The following is a 17770-nucleotide window of genomic DNA, read 5'->3' as shown; positions in this document are numbered from 1 at the left end:
GTATACCTGGATTTTCAAAAGGCATTTGATAAGGTAACACAAAAGGGAAGATAAGAGCTCATGGTGTTGGGGTATTATGTTAGGGGGGGGGGTGGAGGATTGGTTAACAGACAGAAAGCAGAGAGAGAAATGGGGCATTTTCAAGTTGGCAGGCAGTGAATAGTGGGGTGTCGCAAGGATCAGTGCTGGGGCCTCAACTATTTACAGTCTATATTAATGACTTGGATGAAGAGACAGAGTAATGTATCTAAGTTTGCTGATACAAAGCTCGGTGGAAAGGTAAGCTGCAGGGAGAATGTAGAGAGGTTAAGTGAGTGGGCAACAAGATGGCAAATGGAGCATAATGTAGGGAAGTGTGAAGTTGTTCACTTTGGTCGTGAAAATAGAAAAGCAGAATACTTTTTAAAAGGTGTGAAACTGGTAAGTGTTGATATTCAGAGAGACTTGGGGGTACTCGTACAAGGAACGCAGAAAGTTAACATGCCATTTGCCTTCCTAACAGCCTGCTGCACCTGCATGTTGGCCTTTATTGCAAGGGGATTGGAGTACAGGAATAAAGAAGTCTTACTAAAATTGTACAAGGCTTTCGTGAGACCATATCTGGAATATTGTGTGCACTTCTGGGTCTCCACATTTAAGAAACGATATACTTGGACTGGAGGCGGTACAGCGGAGATTTACTAGATTGGTCCTTGGGATGAGGGGGTTGTCTTCTGATGAGACGCTGAGTAAATTGGGCCTATATTCTCTGGCGTTTAGAAGAATGAGAGGCGATCTAATTGAGACATACAAGATTCTTAAAGGGTAGAAGCTGAGAGATTGTTTCCACTGGTCAAGGAATCTGGAAGATGGGGACGCAGTCTCAGGATAAGGGGCCAATCATTCAGGACTGAGATGAGGAGAAATTACTACACTCAAAGGCTTGTGAATCTTTGGAATTCTCTACCCCAGAGAGTTGTGGATGCTCCATCGTTGAATACATTTAAGGCTAGGATTGATCGATTTTTTTTTTTGGTCTCGCAGGGAATCAAGGGATATGGGGAGCGGGCAGGAAAGTGGAATTGAAGCCCAAGATCAGCCATGATCGTATTGAATGGTGGAGCAGGCTCGATGGGCCATTTGGTCTACTCCTATTTCTTGTGTTCTTATTTGGTGCACTACATTAGGTAGGCTTGTGGATGGCCCAGTTTCTCAGTTGACATCTATGCAAGCATGCTTTTCCAACAGGTACAAGTGGATAGTGATCCGGAATGAGAACCTTCACTTTCCCCTCTTGTATGCAGGTGCCCTCCAGCTTGAAATCAACCAGCTTAGCTAGATTCTCTATGCTGCATCTTGCAGGGAGCTCCTATCATGGTTATCAGAATAGATGTTTGAACACTTGTTAAAAGAAGCTTGTTAAAATTAGAAGCTGGAAGTAAGGTATGCCCCATAATATCTTAGAAAAATGCAGATGCTGAAAATATGAAAAAAAATCAAAATGCTAGGAATGCATAGCATCGCCAGATTGGTCCAGATTTTGTAGTAGTAGTGAGAGGGCAGCTGGCAGCGCTCGCTATCATTGCTCCTCTGAAATTATCAGTAACTTCTGGAATCTGCACATGCACATTAAAGATGGAAATCCAGAAGTTGCAGTTAGTGATTCTATATTTCTTCAGAGGGTGCAGTCAAATGCAAGTCATTGAACTAGTAAGAGCTTCCACTCTTTTAGCTCCTAGTCTCGCTGTAAATTTTTTTTTGAAGTTTCACCTTGTTGAATGTGGTGTAACTTGTTTTTTAATGATGTACTAAGTTGCTGCTGCTGAACAGCCTCACTGTCCCTGAAAATGTAATTTTATATTTGAGTTTCAAATTTCTTATGATCAACCCCATATATTTTTAAAATAATTTAAGGTTTATGATATTTTATCTTCTACCTTTAATCCCATGTATATCCTTTAATTTTTAGCTTTTACAAATAGCAAGATAAAAATTAAGGGATTCGGTAGTTTAAACTTCCTGGTTTGCTTTCTGTCAAAATACTTCAGTGTGATTTGGCTGCTTACCTTACTTGATGACATTGCTGTTGGTGGATGCTTGGCGATTCCCTTGATTTGGCACCAGAATCAAACTGGTTTTGGGAAGGGGGAACCTCGTGCCGCAGAGATCGTTGGATCTTTGTGGGCAACTTTCCTTGCAAATTCTAGCCCCATGAACAAGTTGGGGCATTGAGTATTTTTGAGTGGTAACAAACTTTTGTTTTTTGTTGCATCTGTAATTGTGGATAAACCTAATTAGCTTTTCAAATTATATTCTTAAAGTTGTAAAGATGCTTTAAAATGTTTTCAGATTCGAGATTCTGGAGAGAGACCCAGTAATGAGGAGATCATGCGTTTTTCTAAATTGTTTGAGGATGAACTAACACTGGACAACTTAACTCGACCTCAGCTGGTAGCACTTTGTAAATTGTTGGAGCTGCAGTCAATGGGAACCAATAACTTTCTAAGGTTTCAACTGATCATGAAACTGCGCAGCATTCGTGCGGATGACCAGGTAACACATTTGTAAAGCTACCCCGAAAAAGTATTATGGAAAAATATAGAAGTTGTAGCACAGATGGTCTAACAATATTATATTGCTTTTCAAAAATTAAAATATCAGGTTCCCTCAAGGCCACAGCTGGGTCAGTGAGTCATTGAGTAGTTGATTCCTTAGTTTAAGCTTATTTAGCTAATCTCAACTTCTGATGTACACAGAATTTCACATTTTATGCTTGAATTATTCAGATATCAATACTGCTCACAATTTAGTGAGTAATTGAAAATCTGAGTTCAGTTTGGAATCTACATGCATGCACAAACAATATTCGCTGTAAACTGTATACCTGTGCAACAATTCAAAAGTTGCCATGCACAAGTTGGCCCATTAACTGTGTACGTTCAGCCGTGTTTTTAAAAAAAAAATTAAGGGGCAGCACACACCAAAAAAGCATTGTGCATCAGTCCTATTATTTAACTATTTAAATCTAGATGCATTGAAGATTGATGAGGGATTGAATTAAATCAGGATTAGATTTGTTTTGAAGTCTGAAACAAAAGAGCATAATGAATGGAGCAAGTTTAATATTTACTTTACTTTTCTTTTAAAGATTGCCAGCAGATTTGTTTTTTCAGGCTTAGTGTATGTGTGGAACTGATGTAAAGATGGCAACTCTTTCTTTTGTTCATATATATTGACATTTGAAGGGAGTAGGTATATCTGTTTTTAATTGTGGTATAATTTATATTTTCATGTGTTGAAATTCAATCCAAGGATTTTCTTTCCAGTTTTCTCTCTTTCACTCCTGAAACTATGGACTTCTTGCTTGGGGTGTGGTAGGGGTGGGGGGCGTTACTGTCAATCATCCAGTACCTAGCTTAAAAGGATATTATTGATTTGAGAGTTTTGGCAGTGAATGTGGGCAGGCTATTCAATCTCTAGGGAGAGTCGAGACTCATCTATTTGGGGGAAGGGAGATTGACTATCTGTAATCCATTAACAACAACTTTTATTTATATAATGCCTTTAACAATAAAATGTCCCAAGGTGCTTCACAGGAGCATTATAGAACAAAATATGACACTACGTCACATAAGGAGATATTACATACGAGCATACGAATTAGAAACATAGAAAATAGGAGCCATTCTGCACTTTGGGCTTGCTCTGCCATTCAAAAAAGATCATGGCTGATCGTCTAATTCAGTGCCCTGTTCCCGCTTTCTCCCCATATCCCTTGATCCCATTGGCATTAAGAAATGTATCCATCTCCTTCTTGAATATATTTAATGACTTGGCCTCCACTGCCTTCTGCGGTAGAGAATTCCACAGGTTCACCACCCTCTGTTTAGAGATACAGCACTGAAACAGGCCCTTCGCCCCACCGAGTCTGTGCCGACCGTCAACCACCCATTTTTTAATACTAATCCTACACTAATTCCACATTACTACCACATCCCCACCTGTCCCTATATTTCCCTACCACCTACCTATACTAGGGGAAATTTATAAAGGCCAATTAACCTATCAACCAGCAAGTCTTTGGCATGTGGGAGGAAACCGGAGCACCCGGAGGAAACCCACGCAGACACAGGGAGAACTTGCAAACTCCACACAGGCAGTCCCCAGAATTGAACCCAGGTCGCTGGAGCTGTGAGACTGCGGTGCTAACCACTGCGCCACTGTGCCGCCCTCTGAGTAAAGAAATTTCTCCTCATTTCAGTTCTAAATGGCATACCCCATATCCTGAGACTGTGATCCCTGGTTCTGGACTCCCCAGCCATCAGGAACATCCTCCCTGCATCTAGCCTTTCCAGTCCTGTTAGAATTTTATATGTTTCTGTGAGATCCCCTCTCATTCTTCTAAACTCTAGTGAACATAGGCCTAGTCGACCCAATCTCTCCTCATATGTCAATCCTGCCATCCTAGGAATCAGCCTAGTAAATCATCTTTGTACTTCCTCCATGGTAAGAACATCCTTCCTCAGATAAGGAGACCAAAACTGCACACAGTACTCCAGATGTGGTCTCACCACGGTCCTGTCTAACTGTAGTGAGACATCCTTGCTCCTGTACTCAAATCCTCTTGCAATGAAGGCCAACATACCATTCGCCTTCCTAACTGCTTGCTGCACCTGAATGCTCGCTATCAGCGACTAGTGTACAAGGACACCCGGGTCTCGTTGCACCTCCCCCTTTCCCAATCTATCACCATTCAGATAATCTGACTTTCTGTTTTTACAACCAAAGTGGATAACCTCACATTTATCCACGTTATACTGCATCTGCCATGCATTTGCCCACTCACCCAACGTCCAAATCATATTGGAGCCTCTTTGCATCTTCCTTACAGCTCACATTTCTCCCCCACCCCCACGCTTTGTGTCGCCTGCAAACTTGGAAATGTTACATTTAGTTCCCTCACCCAAATCATTAATATATATTGTGTATTAATAGGCCACTCGGCCCTTCGAGCCTGTTCTGCCATTCGATAAGTTTTAGGCTGATCTACCCCTGATAACCTTCCACCCCCTTGCTTATCAAGAATCTATCTACCTCTGCCTTAAAAATATTCAAAGACTCTGCTTCCACTGTCTTTTGAGGAAGAGAATTCCAAAGACTCACGACCCTCTGCAAGAAAACATTTCTCCTCATCTCTGTCTTAAATGGGCAACCCCTTATTTTTAAACAGTGACCCCTAGTTCTAGATGCTCCCACAAGGGGAAACATCCTTTCCACATCCACCCTGTCAAGACCCCTCAGGATCTTGTATGTTACAATCAAGTCACCTCTTACTCTTCTAAATTCCAGCTGATACAAGCCTAGCCTGTCCAACCTTTCCTCATAAGACAGCCCGCCCATTCCAGGTATTCGTCTAGTAAACCTTCTCTGCACTGCCTGCAGCGCATTTACATCCTTCCTTAAATAAGGGGACCAGTACTGTACACAGTACTCCAGATGTGGTCTCACCACTGCCCTGTATAGCTGAAGCATAACCTCCCTACTTTTGTATTCAATTCCCCTCGCGATAAACAATAACATTCTATTAGCTTTCCTAATTATGTACTGTACCTGCATACTAACCTTCTGCGATTCATGCACTAAGACACCCAGATCCCTCTGCATTGCCGAGCTCTGCAATCTCTCACCATTTTTAAATAATATGCTTTTTTATCCTTCCTGCCAAAGTGGACAATTTCACACTTTCCCACATTATACTCCATTTGCCAGATCTTTGCCCACACACTTAACCTATCATATCCTTTTGTAGCCTCCTTATGTCCTCTTCACAAGTTACTTTCCTACCTATCAGCAAATTTAGCAACCATACCTTCAGTCCCTTCATCTAAGTCATTTATTAAATTGTAATAAGTTGAGGCCCCAGCACAGATCCCTGTGGCACATCACTCGTTACATCTTGCCAACCAGAAAATGACCCATTTATACCTACTCTCTGTTTCCTGTTAGCTAACCAATCTTCTATCCATACCAATACCCCCTACACCACGAGCTTTTATTTTCTGCAATAACCTTTGATGTGGCACCTTATCAAATGCCTTCTGGAAATCTGTGTACAATACATCCCCTTTATCCACAGCGCATGCAATTCCCTCAAAGAACTCCAACAAATTGGTTAAACATGATTTTCCTTTCACAAAACCATGTTGACTCTGCCTGACTACCTTGACTTTTTCTAAATTAGGTCAGATAACCAAAACCTTGGACGAAGAGGTAGGTTTTAAGGAGTGTCTTAAAGGACGAAAGCAAGGTAGAAAGGCGGAGAGGTGTAGGGAGGGAATTCCAGAGCTTAGGGCCTAAGCAACTGAAGGCATGGCTGACAATGGTGGAGCGATTAAGATCGGGTTGCTGAAGAAATACAGTGAATTAGCTCTGTATGGGACACTTCATGTGATTTAAAGACTTCAATTTCCTTGTTTAAACTGTAAAAAAGTAATAATTTGCGCAAATCTTGGGCAGAGCTTTTATCCAAAGAATTGTGTTTCTGTCCTATGGTATGTCTCCATTTAATTAGGAAATTTTTTTTTGGATCCATTTACTCGATTAAGGTCAGTGAATATGTTTATTCAATCCTGGACTGTGTTTTTATGCTAATGAAGGATGTCTTTGCTAATTTTACCTTGTTCAAAAAATGAGAACGCATGTATTTGTAAAGCATACTTGCAGTGATACAAAACTGCTGTTAAATAGGAACGTAAGAAATAGGAGCAGGAGTAACCTAAGCTATAATAAAATGGCAGCATTTGACTGCATTTTTTAAAAATTAAAATAATCAATTCCATAAGTCCCACCTACCACATAAAAGTGTGGTACAACAATTAGTAACCGCACAAAGGAAACACCTAAGCTAGAACCCATAATAAAACGTGTTGTCCTTATTTTTGGTTTCTCTAGTTCAGAAATAAGGTCTTGATTTGATTTCAAAATAATACAGATGTTAAATCTGATCCTATTGTCACCTCTATCCATTCTGTCCAGTTAGATTTGTTTTGCTTGCTGCTGGATAGTTTGTTTTAGCATTAATTTATTGATCTTTTTCCTACAGTTGATTGCAGAAGAAGGAGTAACCACACTGAATGTAAATGAGCTGCAGGCAGCCTGCCGGACACGGGGAATGAGAGCACTAGGCGTGACTGAAGCACGCTTACAAGAGCAGCTCAAGCAAGTGAGTGAGCAGATGAAAATTACATTGTTCAATTGTCAGTAATGCTGTGAATTTTTGGAACCCATGACTGTTGTGAAAAAGATAACCATAGAATTGGCTGTGTGAAATTTATCTGATCATGGACTCTACCCTACGCTTCAGTCTCCTGAGGGGAAATTCTATACTCTGATCCTCAGTGGTAATCGAGCAAAAGTCCAGAATGCTGTTCCTTCGTGTACATGTACCATTCAACCCACGACCTTCACCCTCCATAGCTGTGACTCCATTATCTCCAGTACAGTTTTAAAAAGGAGCAAAGTACCAGTAGTTTTAGGATACCATGAGCAAATGAAGAGGTTTAACAACCAACTAAAATTGAAGATGGCCTGTGAGGACCATAAAAATAATAATGAAAAGATAAAGGATAATGAAAAAATTGAGCTTGAGTGGGTTAAGACTTGAAAAAAATTATCAAACAGCAAAGTATTTTCCAAATTTACCTGTATAAAGAGAATTGTTAAAAGCAAAGTGGGACCCTAAGAGGAGATAAGCCCCCTTTCTAGCAGTGCCTATTCAAAAATTAATCTGCAGCTCCATAAAACTGAGATCAAAGGTGCAGTTGTTCTGGGAGATTAATGGAGCAGAGATCTGTAGATTTTTTTTTGATGCTGATCAATTTCGGTTTTGATTTTCTGACTTCATTTTTTATTTGGCATTTACATAAAGGTTGCTGTAAAATTTCACTTCATTTGAGTACCAGTTACATATAACTTGCTGATAGTAATTTATAAACTATTGGGCTCCCTGTTAATGAGAAATTTGAACACGCACAAACATTGCAAACAACATTTTTTTTTAAAGAAAAGTAAATTTTGTGGAACTATGAATTCAATATTGTAGCACAGAAAATAACCCACACTACTTATCGCTGATTTTTCTCCATTGTATTGGACCTATACAAGTGACTAGTTGAGAAGTATACCAAGTAACATATGAGTTTATTGGTTTACTCTGTTTAAAGTGTTTCACCTGAACAGTGCTTTCTTTTTCTTGCAGTGGTTGGAGCTACATCTGAACCAGCAGATTCCAACTTCACTTCTACTTTTGTCCAGGGCCATGTTCCTTCCAGATACCCTTTCACCTGCTGATCAACTTACAACAACGCTGCAGACGTTGCCAGATAGTGTGGTAAGTAATTTGCTTAATTTACCCAAAATAGAAATCATAGAAAATATTAACTGTCTTATGCTCATCTGTGTTGCAGTTGATTATTTCATCTTGAAGCATTCTTTGACTTTTTTTGTTCTTAAGGTGAACTAATTGCTATTAAATTTTACATAATATTGTGCAATGTTCTGTTGGCTTGCACTAGTACAGCATTGATGGTTTAGCATTCCCACCCCCCAACACCAATGAGTTTATATACAGGAGATGTTTAAGAAATTGTTGGTCTTTTAACAGTAAGAGGGCAAGTTTGTGAAAGATGCAAACCTACTGCAACAGAGATGAGCATAAGACAGTTAATATTTTCTATTAGTTCATCCAGGTATTCACAAGGGAGGACATGAGCAGCATGCCCTCCCAAAGTGGCAAAAATCACAATGAAATTAATGATTTGAATGTAGATGAGACAAAAATCTTGGGACTCAAAAGTAGTGAATTTTCAGGGGTAATATTTATCCCAGAGTAGTAAAGAGGACAAGAGATAAAATTTTAAGACATTAATGTTTGAGGGAGTCAATGGATATTAGGAGAAATCCTAGTAGATGCACAACAGGTAAACATGCTCACAGAACACAAAAGCATAACACTGCGGATGCTGGAAATCTGAAATAAAAATAGGAAGAGCTCTAAATACTCAGGTCTAGCAGCATCTGTGGAGAGAAAAACAGTTAACATTTCAGGTCTATGACCTTTAAACATGCTCATTTGAGGGGTAAAAAGGTGACTATGCAGAAGGCGTGGTAAGTTACGGACTCATTAATCACCTTCAGTGCCATGTAAAATTATACAATGATCCGGAGTAAACTAGAGGATTAACTTTATAGTAACTTAGTAAACAGCAGCAGATATGGATCCGGAAGGGGAAGATCTTTCCTGATTTTGAGGAAAAGACATCACTAGTGAACTCCAGAAGTCTCTGCAGCATGTCTAGACTTTTGAAAGTATGAGACAGAGTTCTGTAAGAAAGGCACAAATTTGTGGGAAACTTAGGGTAAATCTTCAGAGTTGCTCATTTGGCGAAAGGGTAGAAAACAGCAGGTACTTGTTAGAGGTGTTAGGTTGGGGTGGCTGATCTTGTGTTAAGGGTCTGAGTAATGAACAAACGGGAGAAATGTGAACATTTTTAGCACTGAAAGGAGGAGACTGGGATGTGATTCTACAGTGTTGTATAAGATAGTAAATTTTATCAAAGGGAAATCTGGACCATTTCTTCAAACTGAACAAGAGGACACAGATTCACACAAGAGTCCAATCTGCTTATCTGAAATCTGATTGTCAATATCCTATTTATCTTGATTTTTTAAAAATGTCAACACAAAGTCTGGCCTACTTAAGTCAAGAATTTTTTTCCATCCATAACCGCACTAAAAGCTTATGTTGCTTACCACTTATGCTGACCCTTGATCTGGACTAGCAAACTTCTTCACCCCTGACATTGACTGCTGTGATTGCATGCAGTGCTCTACACTTGACTTGGACAGGCATACTCCTGTAGCCTAGTTCTTCCTGGTTCTTGTCTCATCTTCCTGTGCGCCATGGCTTGGCATTTGATAGGTACCTGTTGTCAAAGAGCCTTCTCTTTTGCGTTTCATTCCACCCTTCCCACTACAGGCAAATGGCACTGCAATAGTGGGTAGTACTGTAAAAGGCAAATTTTCAAATGATGTTGGGAAGTTCTTTTACATTGAAATTTATATACAAATGGACTTCAAGGTAAAGTAATGGGGGCAAAAATCTAGAAACTATTTAAGAATAAAATTGATACGTCAATAGGGTGTATAAGGTGTTTCCAGATTGACTAGGATGCACTGAATGGTATTTCCTCATCTGTATTCATTTTGTGCAATCACCTCCACTTTATCAGCTGGCAGAAACTTCAGTACTGACCTACTTCAAGCCTTTTCAATCCTGTGTAGACAAGCTAATCTAGTACCGTATATGTTATAGGATTGCATGATTCTTGAAAGGACAATTCTAACCAAATGGATTTCTTTGTTTAGTTTGGAACAACATTTGTTAGTTTGAAGAATGCAAATACCTGAAATTTCATCTTGAATGTGTAATTGAAATTTTCTTCAACTGATGTAGGAAATGTTAAATTCATGACCTTTTCTAGGCCTGGATTCTATATACTAAAAAGCAGCAATAACATCTAAGAATGATATAGTCCATCGTGCCTGTGCTGGCTCTTTGAAAGAGGTATCCAGTTATCCCCACTCACATGCCCTTTCCTTTATAGGTCAGCAGATTTTTCCCCTTCAGATATTTATCCAATTTTCTTTTGAAAGTTATTATTGAAACTGCGTCCACCACCTCGTCAGACAGTGAATGCAGAGTAAAACAACTCGCTACAATTCTTTTTGCCTCATATCACCTCTGGTTCTTTTGGCAGTCACCTTAAATCTGTGTCCTCTGGTTACCTACCCTCTGCCATTGGAAACAGTTTCTCTGTATTTACTTTATCAAACCCCTACATGATTTTGAGCACCTCTATCAAATTTCCCCTTAACCTTCTCTGCTCTAAAGAGTACAACCCCAGTTTTTCTATTCTCTCCACATAACTGAAGTCTTTCATCCTTGGTATCATTCTATTAAATCTCCTTTTTACCCAAGGCCTTGACATTGACATCCTTCTTAAAGTTTGGGGCCAGAGTTGGCCACAATATTCCAAAGGGCCTAACTAGTGTTCTATAAAGGTTTAGCGTAACTTCTTGGCATTTGCGCTCTCTACCACTATTATAAACTAAGGATCCTGAATGCCGTCTCAACTTGTCCATCACCTTCAAAGACGTCTATATGTATAGCCATAGGGGTGTCTCTTTCTGCACCCCTCTTTTAAAATCTTATCATTTCATTTATGTTGCTTTTTCTCATTCTACTAAAATCCATCACTTCACACTTCTCTGCATTAAATTTCTTCTGCCATGTGTCTGCCCATTTCACCAGTCTGTCAGTGCCTTCCTGGAGTCTGTTACTACCCTCCTGACTGTTTACGACATTTCAGAGTTTCATGCCATGACAAACTTTGAATTGTATTAGAGGCCTGCTCAGGTCGGGAAAAAAGAACCTGACCCGAACCACAGCGGAGCCGAGCCCGATCCGGCCTGAGTCCCTCCGATTTTGCCTCGAGCCCAGCCCGACCCGACCATCAGTTCACTTACCTTCCTGACACCAAACCTGCAAGAAGCTGCAGCGCATGCACGATGACATCATAGTGACGTCACTCACTCACTGCGCAGACTCAGTTTTGTCAGGTAAGTTTTTTAATTTCGCTACTTACCAGCAGAGCACTTACCGTGTGTGTCCAACCTGACTCAACCCGAACCCGACACATGTCATTGGGTCCTGTTGGGTTCGAGCCGGGTAGCAGGCCTCTGTATACCCAAGTCCAGGTTATTAATATGTGTCAAAAAGAGAAGTGCTTTGAACACTGACCCCTAGAGGCACTACTGTATGCTACATTCCTGTGTGAAAAACAGTCATTCACCACTACACACTCTCTGTCCCTTAGCCAATTTTGTACCCATACAGCCACTACCCCTTTAATCTTCAATTTTTCTTATAAGTCGACTGCGTTATACTTAACAAATGCCTTTTTCAAATTCTGTACATGCCCTCCTGAAGTCTGTTACTACCCTTCTGACTGTTTACGACATTTCCGAGTTTCATGCCATGACAAACTTTGAAATTATGCCCTGTGTATTAAAGGCCTGCTCAGGTCGGGAAAAAAGAACTGGACCCGAACCCGACCATAGCTTATGAGGACTGTATCTTGGTGATAGATCTGACTGCCAGTACTCAAACAAACTACCTTTGTCAAAAATTGTCTGGATTTTGTGTGTTACAGTCATGCTTTAGACTTTTAAGGCATGGCCCAGTGCTATCCATGTGGGCCAGGATTAGATGACATTCTAGTATTTGTGTACAGTCAAATGGAGAAGACATGTTGAAATGAACCATGTAGTGTTTAAAGTTCCTGGACATGGCACTTGAAGCATTTCCTCATTTTATGCAATCACCCAAAAAGGTATGGTATGATGAAAGGGAGTTGGCTCTGATTTATGGGAGGAATGTCTTCACTGAACTTGACTGTCAAATTTACTGGTGCTATTTCAGTAAATGTTGATGGAAATTTTGTGGGGGTGGGTTCTGGTTTATGGGTGGAAATCTGTTTGGAGAGTTTGAAATGAACTGAAAGGGTGCAAAGAAACACACCTCAAGTAAGTAATATCTAATTTTTTTCACAGGCGAAAGGGATTAATGTTCTGTATTTTTGAATAATGTCCATTTTAATCACTTTGCCAATTGTATTAGGCACCATCAAAAGCATTTATTACGAAGTTGCTATAAGGATTACAAGAAGGACTATGATGTAACTCTCTTTGTCCATACTTTTCTACTCCAGACAAAGGAAGCACAAGTGAAAGTAGCAGAAGTTGAATGTGGCAAGGTGGATAATAAAGCCAAATTGGAAGCAACCTTGCAAGAGGAGGCAGCAATCAAGAGGGAGAATCAGGAGCGAGAGATGGAACGTATCGCAGAAGCTGCTGAGAAAGCTCAAGAAAGCTTACAGGTTGAAGCCAGGGTAAGTGTTTAATTTATAAATCTTAGCACATTTTAGAATTTAGCATAATGTTGTGAACTAGTATTTCCAAAGTGTACAGCATTCTAAGAATTGAAAATTACACGTATTTGATTACACAGCTGATCAACTTTCGAGAAATTACAAAAGAAAGATGCCTGCAATGTGACAAAAAGGAGCGAGTATTCCGTAATGAAATTTAAATTAGAATATGTAGTTTCATCTAGACCTGCAGAAATTCACAGCACGTGTCAGTGCTGGCCAACTAAAGAGATTAAGGATAATATTAGATTAAAATAGAGGCTTATAATATTGCCAAGAAGTGTAATATGTCTGAGGATTGAGAGGGTTTTAGAAACCAGCAGAGATGGCCAACAATTTATAAAAAGGGAGAAAATAGAATATGTGTAAACTAGAAAGAAATATAAAAATAGTTTGTAAAAAAGCTTCTACAAGTGTGTAACAAGGAAGAGTAACACAAGTGAATGTGGGTCCCTTAGTGGCGGAGACAGGAGAAATTATAATGGGAAATGAGGAATTGGCAGAGGTGTTAAACAAGTATTTTGTGGCTATCTTCCCAGTAGAAGACACAAAACGCATACCAGAAATAGTGGGGTATTGACAGTCCAATGAGAGTGAGGAACTTTAATTAAAATTAGTAAAGTAATTAATGGGACCGAAAGCTGACAAATCCCCTGGACTTGATGGCTTACATCCTAGGGTTCCAAAAGAGATGGCTGCAGAGATAATGAATGAACTGTCCCCTAACCAATCAACATCCAGGGGGAACTGAGCTGGACCAGCCACATAAATACTGTGGCTACAAGAGCAGGTCAGAGGCTGGGAACTCTGTGGCAATTAACTCACCTGACTACCCGATGCCTGTCCACCATCTACAAGGCACAGGTCAGGAGTGTGATGGAATATTTTCCACTTGCCTGCATGGGTGCAGCTCCAACAACACAAGCTCAACGCCATCCAGGCCAAAGCAGTTCGCTTGATTGGCACCACGTCCACCACCTTAAACATTCACTCCCTTCACCACTACTGCACAGTGGCAGCAGTGTGTACTTTCCACAATATGCACTGCAGCAACTCACCAAGACTCCTTCCAAATCCACAATCTCTACCACCTAGATGGACAAGAGCAGCAGATGCATGGGAACACCACCACCTGCAGGTTCCCCTCCAAGCCACTCACCATCCTGACTTGGAACTATATCGGCGTTCCTTCACCTATCAAAATTCTGGAACTCCCTTCCTTACAGCACTGTGGATGTACCTACAGCCCGAGAACTGCAGCGATTCAAGAATGCAGCTCACTACCATCTTAACGGCAATTGGGGATGGGCAATAAATGCTGGCCTAGCCAGTGATGCCCACATCCCAAAATCTTCCAAAATTCTCAAAATTCTGGAATGGTTCCCGTGGATTGGAAGGTAACAAATGTAACCCCACTATTTAAGAAAAGAGAGAGAAATCGGGGATTTGCAAGCCAGTTAACCTGACATCAGTTGTCAGGAAAGTGTTCGGATCCATTCTTAAGGAAGTGGTAACAGGTCTGATCATATCATGTTTTTCTGAGTCAGCATGGTTTTATGAAAGTGAAATAGCGTTTGACAAATATACTAGAGTTTTTTTGAGGATATAACCAGCAGATATAGTGTACTTGAATTTTCAAAAGGCATTCGATAAAGTTCCACAAGATCAGGGTGCAAAGTGTTGCTGGTAATATATTAGCATAGATAGAGGGTTGGTTAAAGGATAGTAAACAGAGTTGGAATAAAATGGTCATTTTCACTTTGGCAGGCTGTTACTGGTGGGGTATCATAAGGATCAGTGTATGGCCTTCAACTATTTACAATCTATATTAATGACTTAGATGAAGGAACCAAGGGTAATGTATCCAAGTTTGCTGAAGATGCAAAGCTGGGTGGGAAAGTAAGCTTTGGGGAGGACAGAGTCTACAAAGGAATATAGATCGATTGAGTGTGTGGGCAAGAAGGTGGCAGACAGTATAATTTTGAGAAAATGAGGTTATTCACTTTAGTGGGAAAAATAGAAAAATATCATACTCTACAAATGGTGAGAAGTTATTGGTGTTCAGAGATGTGAGTGACCTTGCACTTTAACTTGCTGCAGTTTGTATACAAGTACAACAAGCAGTTAGTAAGGCAAATGGTATGTTGGCCTTTATTGCAAGGGTGTTGGAGTACAAGAGTAATTCAGGTGCATATCCAGTACTATTTAAACGAGTTCAGGGTTTCTGCCTCCACCACCGTTCCTGGCACTGAATCGCAGACATCCAACACCCTCTGGGTGAATGTGTTTTTCCTCATGTCCCCTCTAATCCTTTTACCAATCAGCTTAAATCTGTGCCCCCTGGCAATTGACCTCTCCGCTAGGGGAAACGGGTCCTTCCTGTCTACTCTATCTAGGCCCCTCATAATCTTGTACACCTCAATTAAGTCACCCCTCGGCCTCCTCTGTTCTAAGGAAAACAACCCTAGCCTATCCAATTTTTCCTCACAGCTGCAACTTTCAAGCCCTGGCAACATTCTTGTAAATGTCCTCTGTACTCTCTCCAGAGCAATTATGTCCTTCCTGCAATGTGACCAGAACTGTATGCAATACTCCAGCTGTGGCCTAACCAGCATTTTATGCAGTTCCAGCATTACATCCCTGCTTTTGTATCTATACCTCGGCCAATAAAGGAAAGCATTCCATATACCTCCTTCACTTTATCTACCTGTCCTGCCACCTTCAGGGACCTCTGGATATGCACTCCAAGGTCTCTCACTTCCTCTACCCCTCTCAATATCCTCCCGTTTATTGTGTATTCCCTTGCTTTGTTTGCCCTCCCCAAATGCATTATCTCTCACTTCTCCAGATTGAATTCCATTTGCCACTTTTCTGCTCACTCAACCAAATGATTGATATCTTTCTAAAGCTATCCTCTTCACTACCAACTACACGGCCAATTTTTGTGTCATCAGCAAATTTCCCAATCGTGCCTCCCACATTTAAGTCCAAATCATTAATATGTACCACATATTCCTTAATTAAGGAAAGCCAGCATGGATTTCTTAAAGGAAAATCATGTTTAACTTGCTGGAGTTAAGAGAGGGTTGATGAGGGCAATGCTGTTGATGTGGTTTACATGGATTTTCAAAAGGCTTTTGATACAGGGCCACACAACAAACTTGTGAGCAAACTTGTAGCTCATGGAATAAAAAGGATGGTAGCAACATGGATACAAAATTGGCTGGGTGACAGGAAACAGAGTGGTCATCAATGGATGTTTTTTGGGCTGGAGGAAGGTTTGTAGTGGAGTTCCCTAGGGATCAGTGTTGAGACCCTTGTAATATCCTGATGTATATTAATGACCTAGACCTTGGTGTACAGGGCACAATTTCAAATTTACAGTTGATACGAAACTTAGAAGCATTGTGAACTATGAGGAGGATAGTGTAGAACTTCAAAAGGACATAGACAAGTTGGTGGAATGGGCAGACAGGTGGCAGATGAAGTTCAATGCAGAGAAATGTGAGGTGGTTCATTTTAGTAGGAAGAACATGGAGAGTCAATATAAAATAAAGGGTTCAATTCTGAAGGGGGTGCAGGAGCAGAGGGACCTAGGTGTATATGAGAATAAGTCATTGTAGGTGGCAGGACAGGTTGAGAGCAGTTAATAAAGCACACAGTATCCTGGGCTTTATTAATAGGGGCATAGAATACATGAGTAATGAAGTTGTATAAGACATTAGTTCAGCCTCAGCTGGTGTATTGTGTCCAATTCTGGGCTCTTCACTTTAGGAAAGATGTGAGGGCATTGGAGAGAGTACAGAAAAGATTCACGAGGATGGTTTCAGGGATGAGGAATTTCAGTTATGATAGATTGGAGAAGTTAGGACTCTTTCTTGGAGAAGGCAAAGCTGAGAGGTGATTTGATAGAGGTATTCAAAATCATGAGGGGTCTGGTCAGAGTAGATGGAGAAAAACTGTTCCCACTCATGAAAGGATCGAGAATGAGAGGGCACAGATTTAAAGTATTTGGTAAGAGAAGCAAAAGTGACATGAGGAAGAACTTTTTCATGTAGCGAGTGGTTAAGGTCTGGAATGCGCTACCTGAGAACGTGGTGGAGGCAGGTTCAATTGAAGCATTCAATAGACTGAATAATTACAGGCCAGTCAGTCTAACCTCAGTGGTGGGCAACTTATTGGAATTTATTCTGAGACAGGATAAACTGTCACATAGAAAGGCAGAGGTTAATCAAGGATAGTCAGCATGGATTAGTTCAGGGAAGATCTTGTCTGACCGACTTGATCAAATTTTTTGAAGAAGTAACAAGGGAGATAGATGAGGGTAGTGCAGTTGATGTGGTCTACATGGATTTTAGCAAGGCTTTTGACAATGTCCCACATAGAAATGTAGAAAAATAGGAGCAGGCGTAGGCCATTTGGACCTTTTGAGCCTGCACCACCATTCAATACGATCATGGTTGATGATTCAAACTCAGTGACCTGTTCCCGCTTTCTCCCTGTATCCTTTGATCCCTTTAGTCCTAAGAACTATATCTAACTCTTTCTTGAATATATTTAATGATTTAGCCTCAACTGCTCTCTATGGTAGAGAATTCCACAGGTTCACCACTCTCTGGGTGAAGAAATCTCTCCTCATCTCAGTCCTAAATGGCTTAGCCCTTATCCTTAGACTGTGACCATTGGTCCTGGACTCTCCCGCCATCAGGAACATCCTTCCTGCATCTAGTCTGTCCAGTCCT

General features: G+C 40.6%; 1 protein-coding gene across 2 annotated transcripts in view; it reads left to right on the top strand.

Annotated features, from left to right (window-relative positions):
• Window positions 1-17770, top strand: part of letm1 (leucine zipper-EF-hand containing transmembrane protein 1) — a 126460-nt gene that overhangs the window by 43139 nt on the left and 65551 nt on the right. For both annotated transcript variants that reach the window (XM_068029783.1, XM_068029774.1), the window contains exons 6-9: window positions 2329-2532; window positions 7082-7201; window positions 8237-8368; window positions 12810-12989. In XM_068029783.1, coding sequence (XP_067885884.1) covers window positions 2329-2532; window positions 7082-7201; window positions 8237-8368; window positions 12810-12989 — 636 coding nt within the window. The remainder of the gene's footprint in view (window positions 1-2328; window positions 2533-7081; window positions 7202-8236; window positions 8369-12809; window positions 12990-17770) is intronic.

This window comes from Heterodontus francisci, chromosome 1, assembly GCF_036365525.1.
Source record: "Heterodontus francisci isolate sHetFra1 chromosome 1, sHetFra1.hap1, whole genome shotgun sequence".
Lineage (NCBI taxonomy): Eukaryota > Metazoa > Chordata > Chondrichthyes > Heterodontiformes > Heterodontidae > Heterodontus > Heterodontus francisci.
Note: the sequence above shows the minus strand (reverse complement) of the source record. Positions and strands in the feature narration are given on the sequence as shown.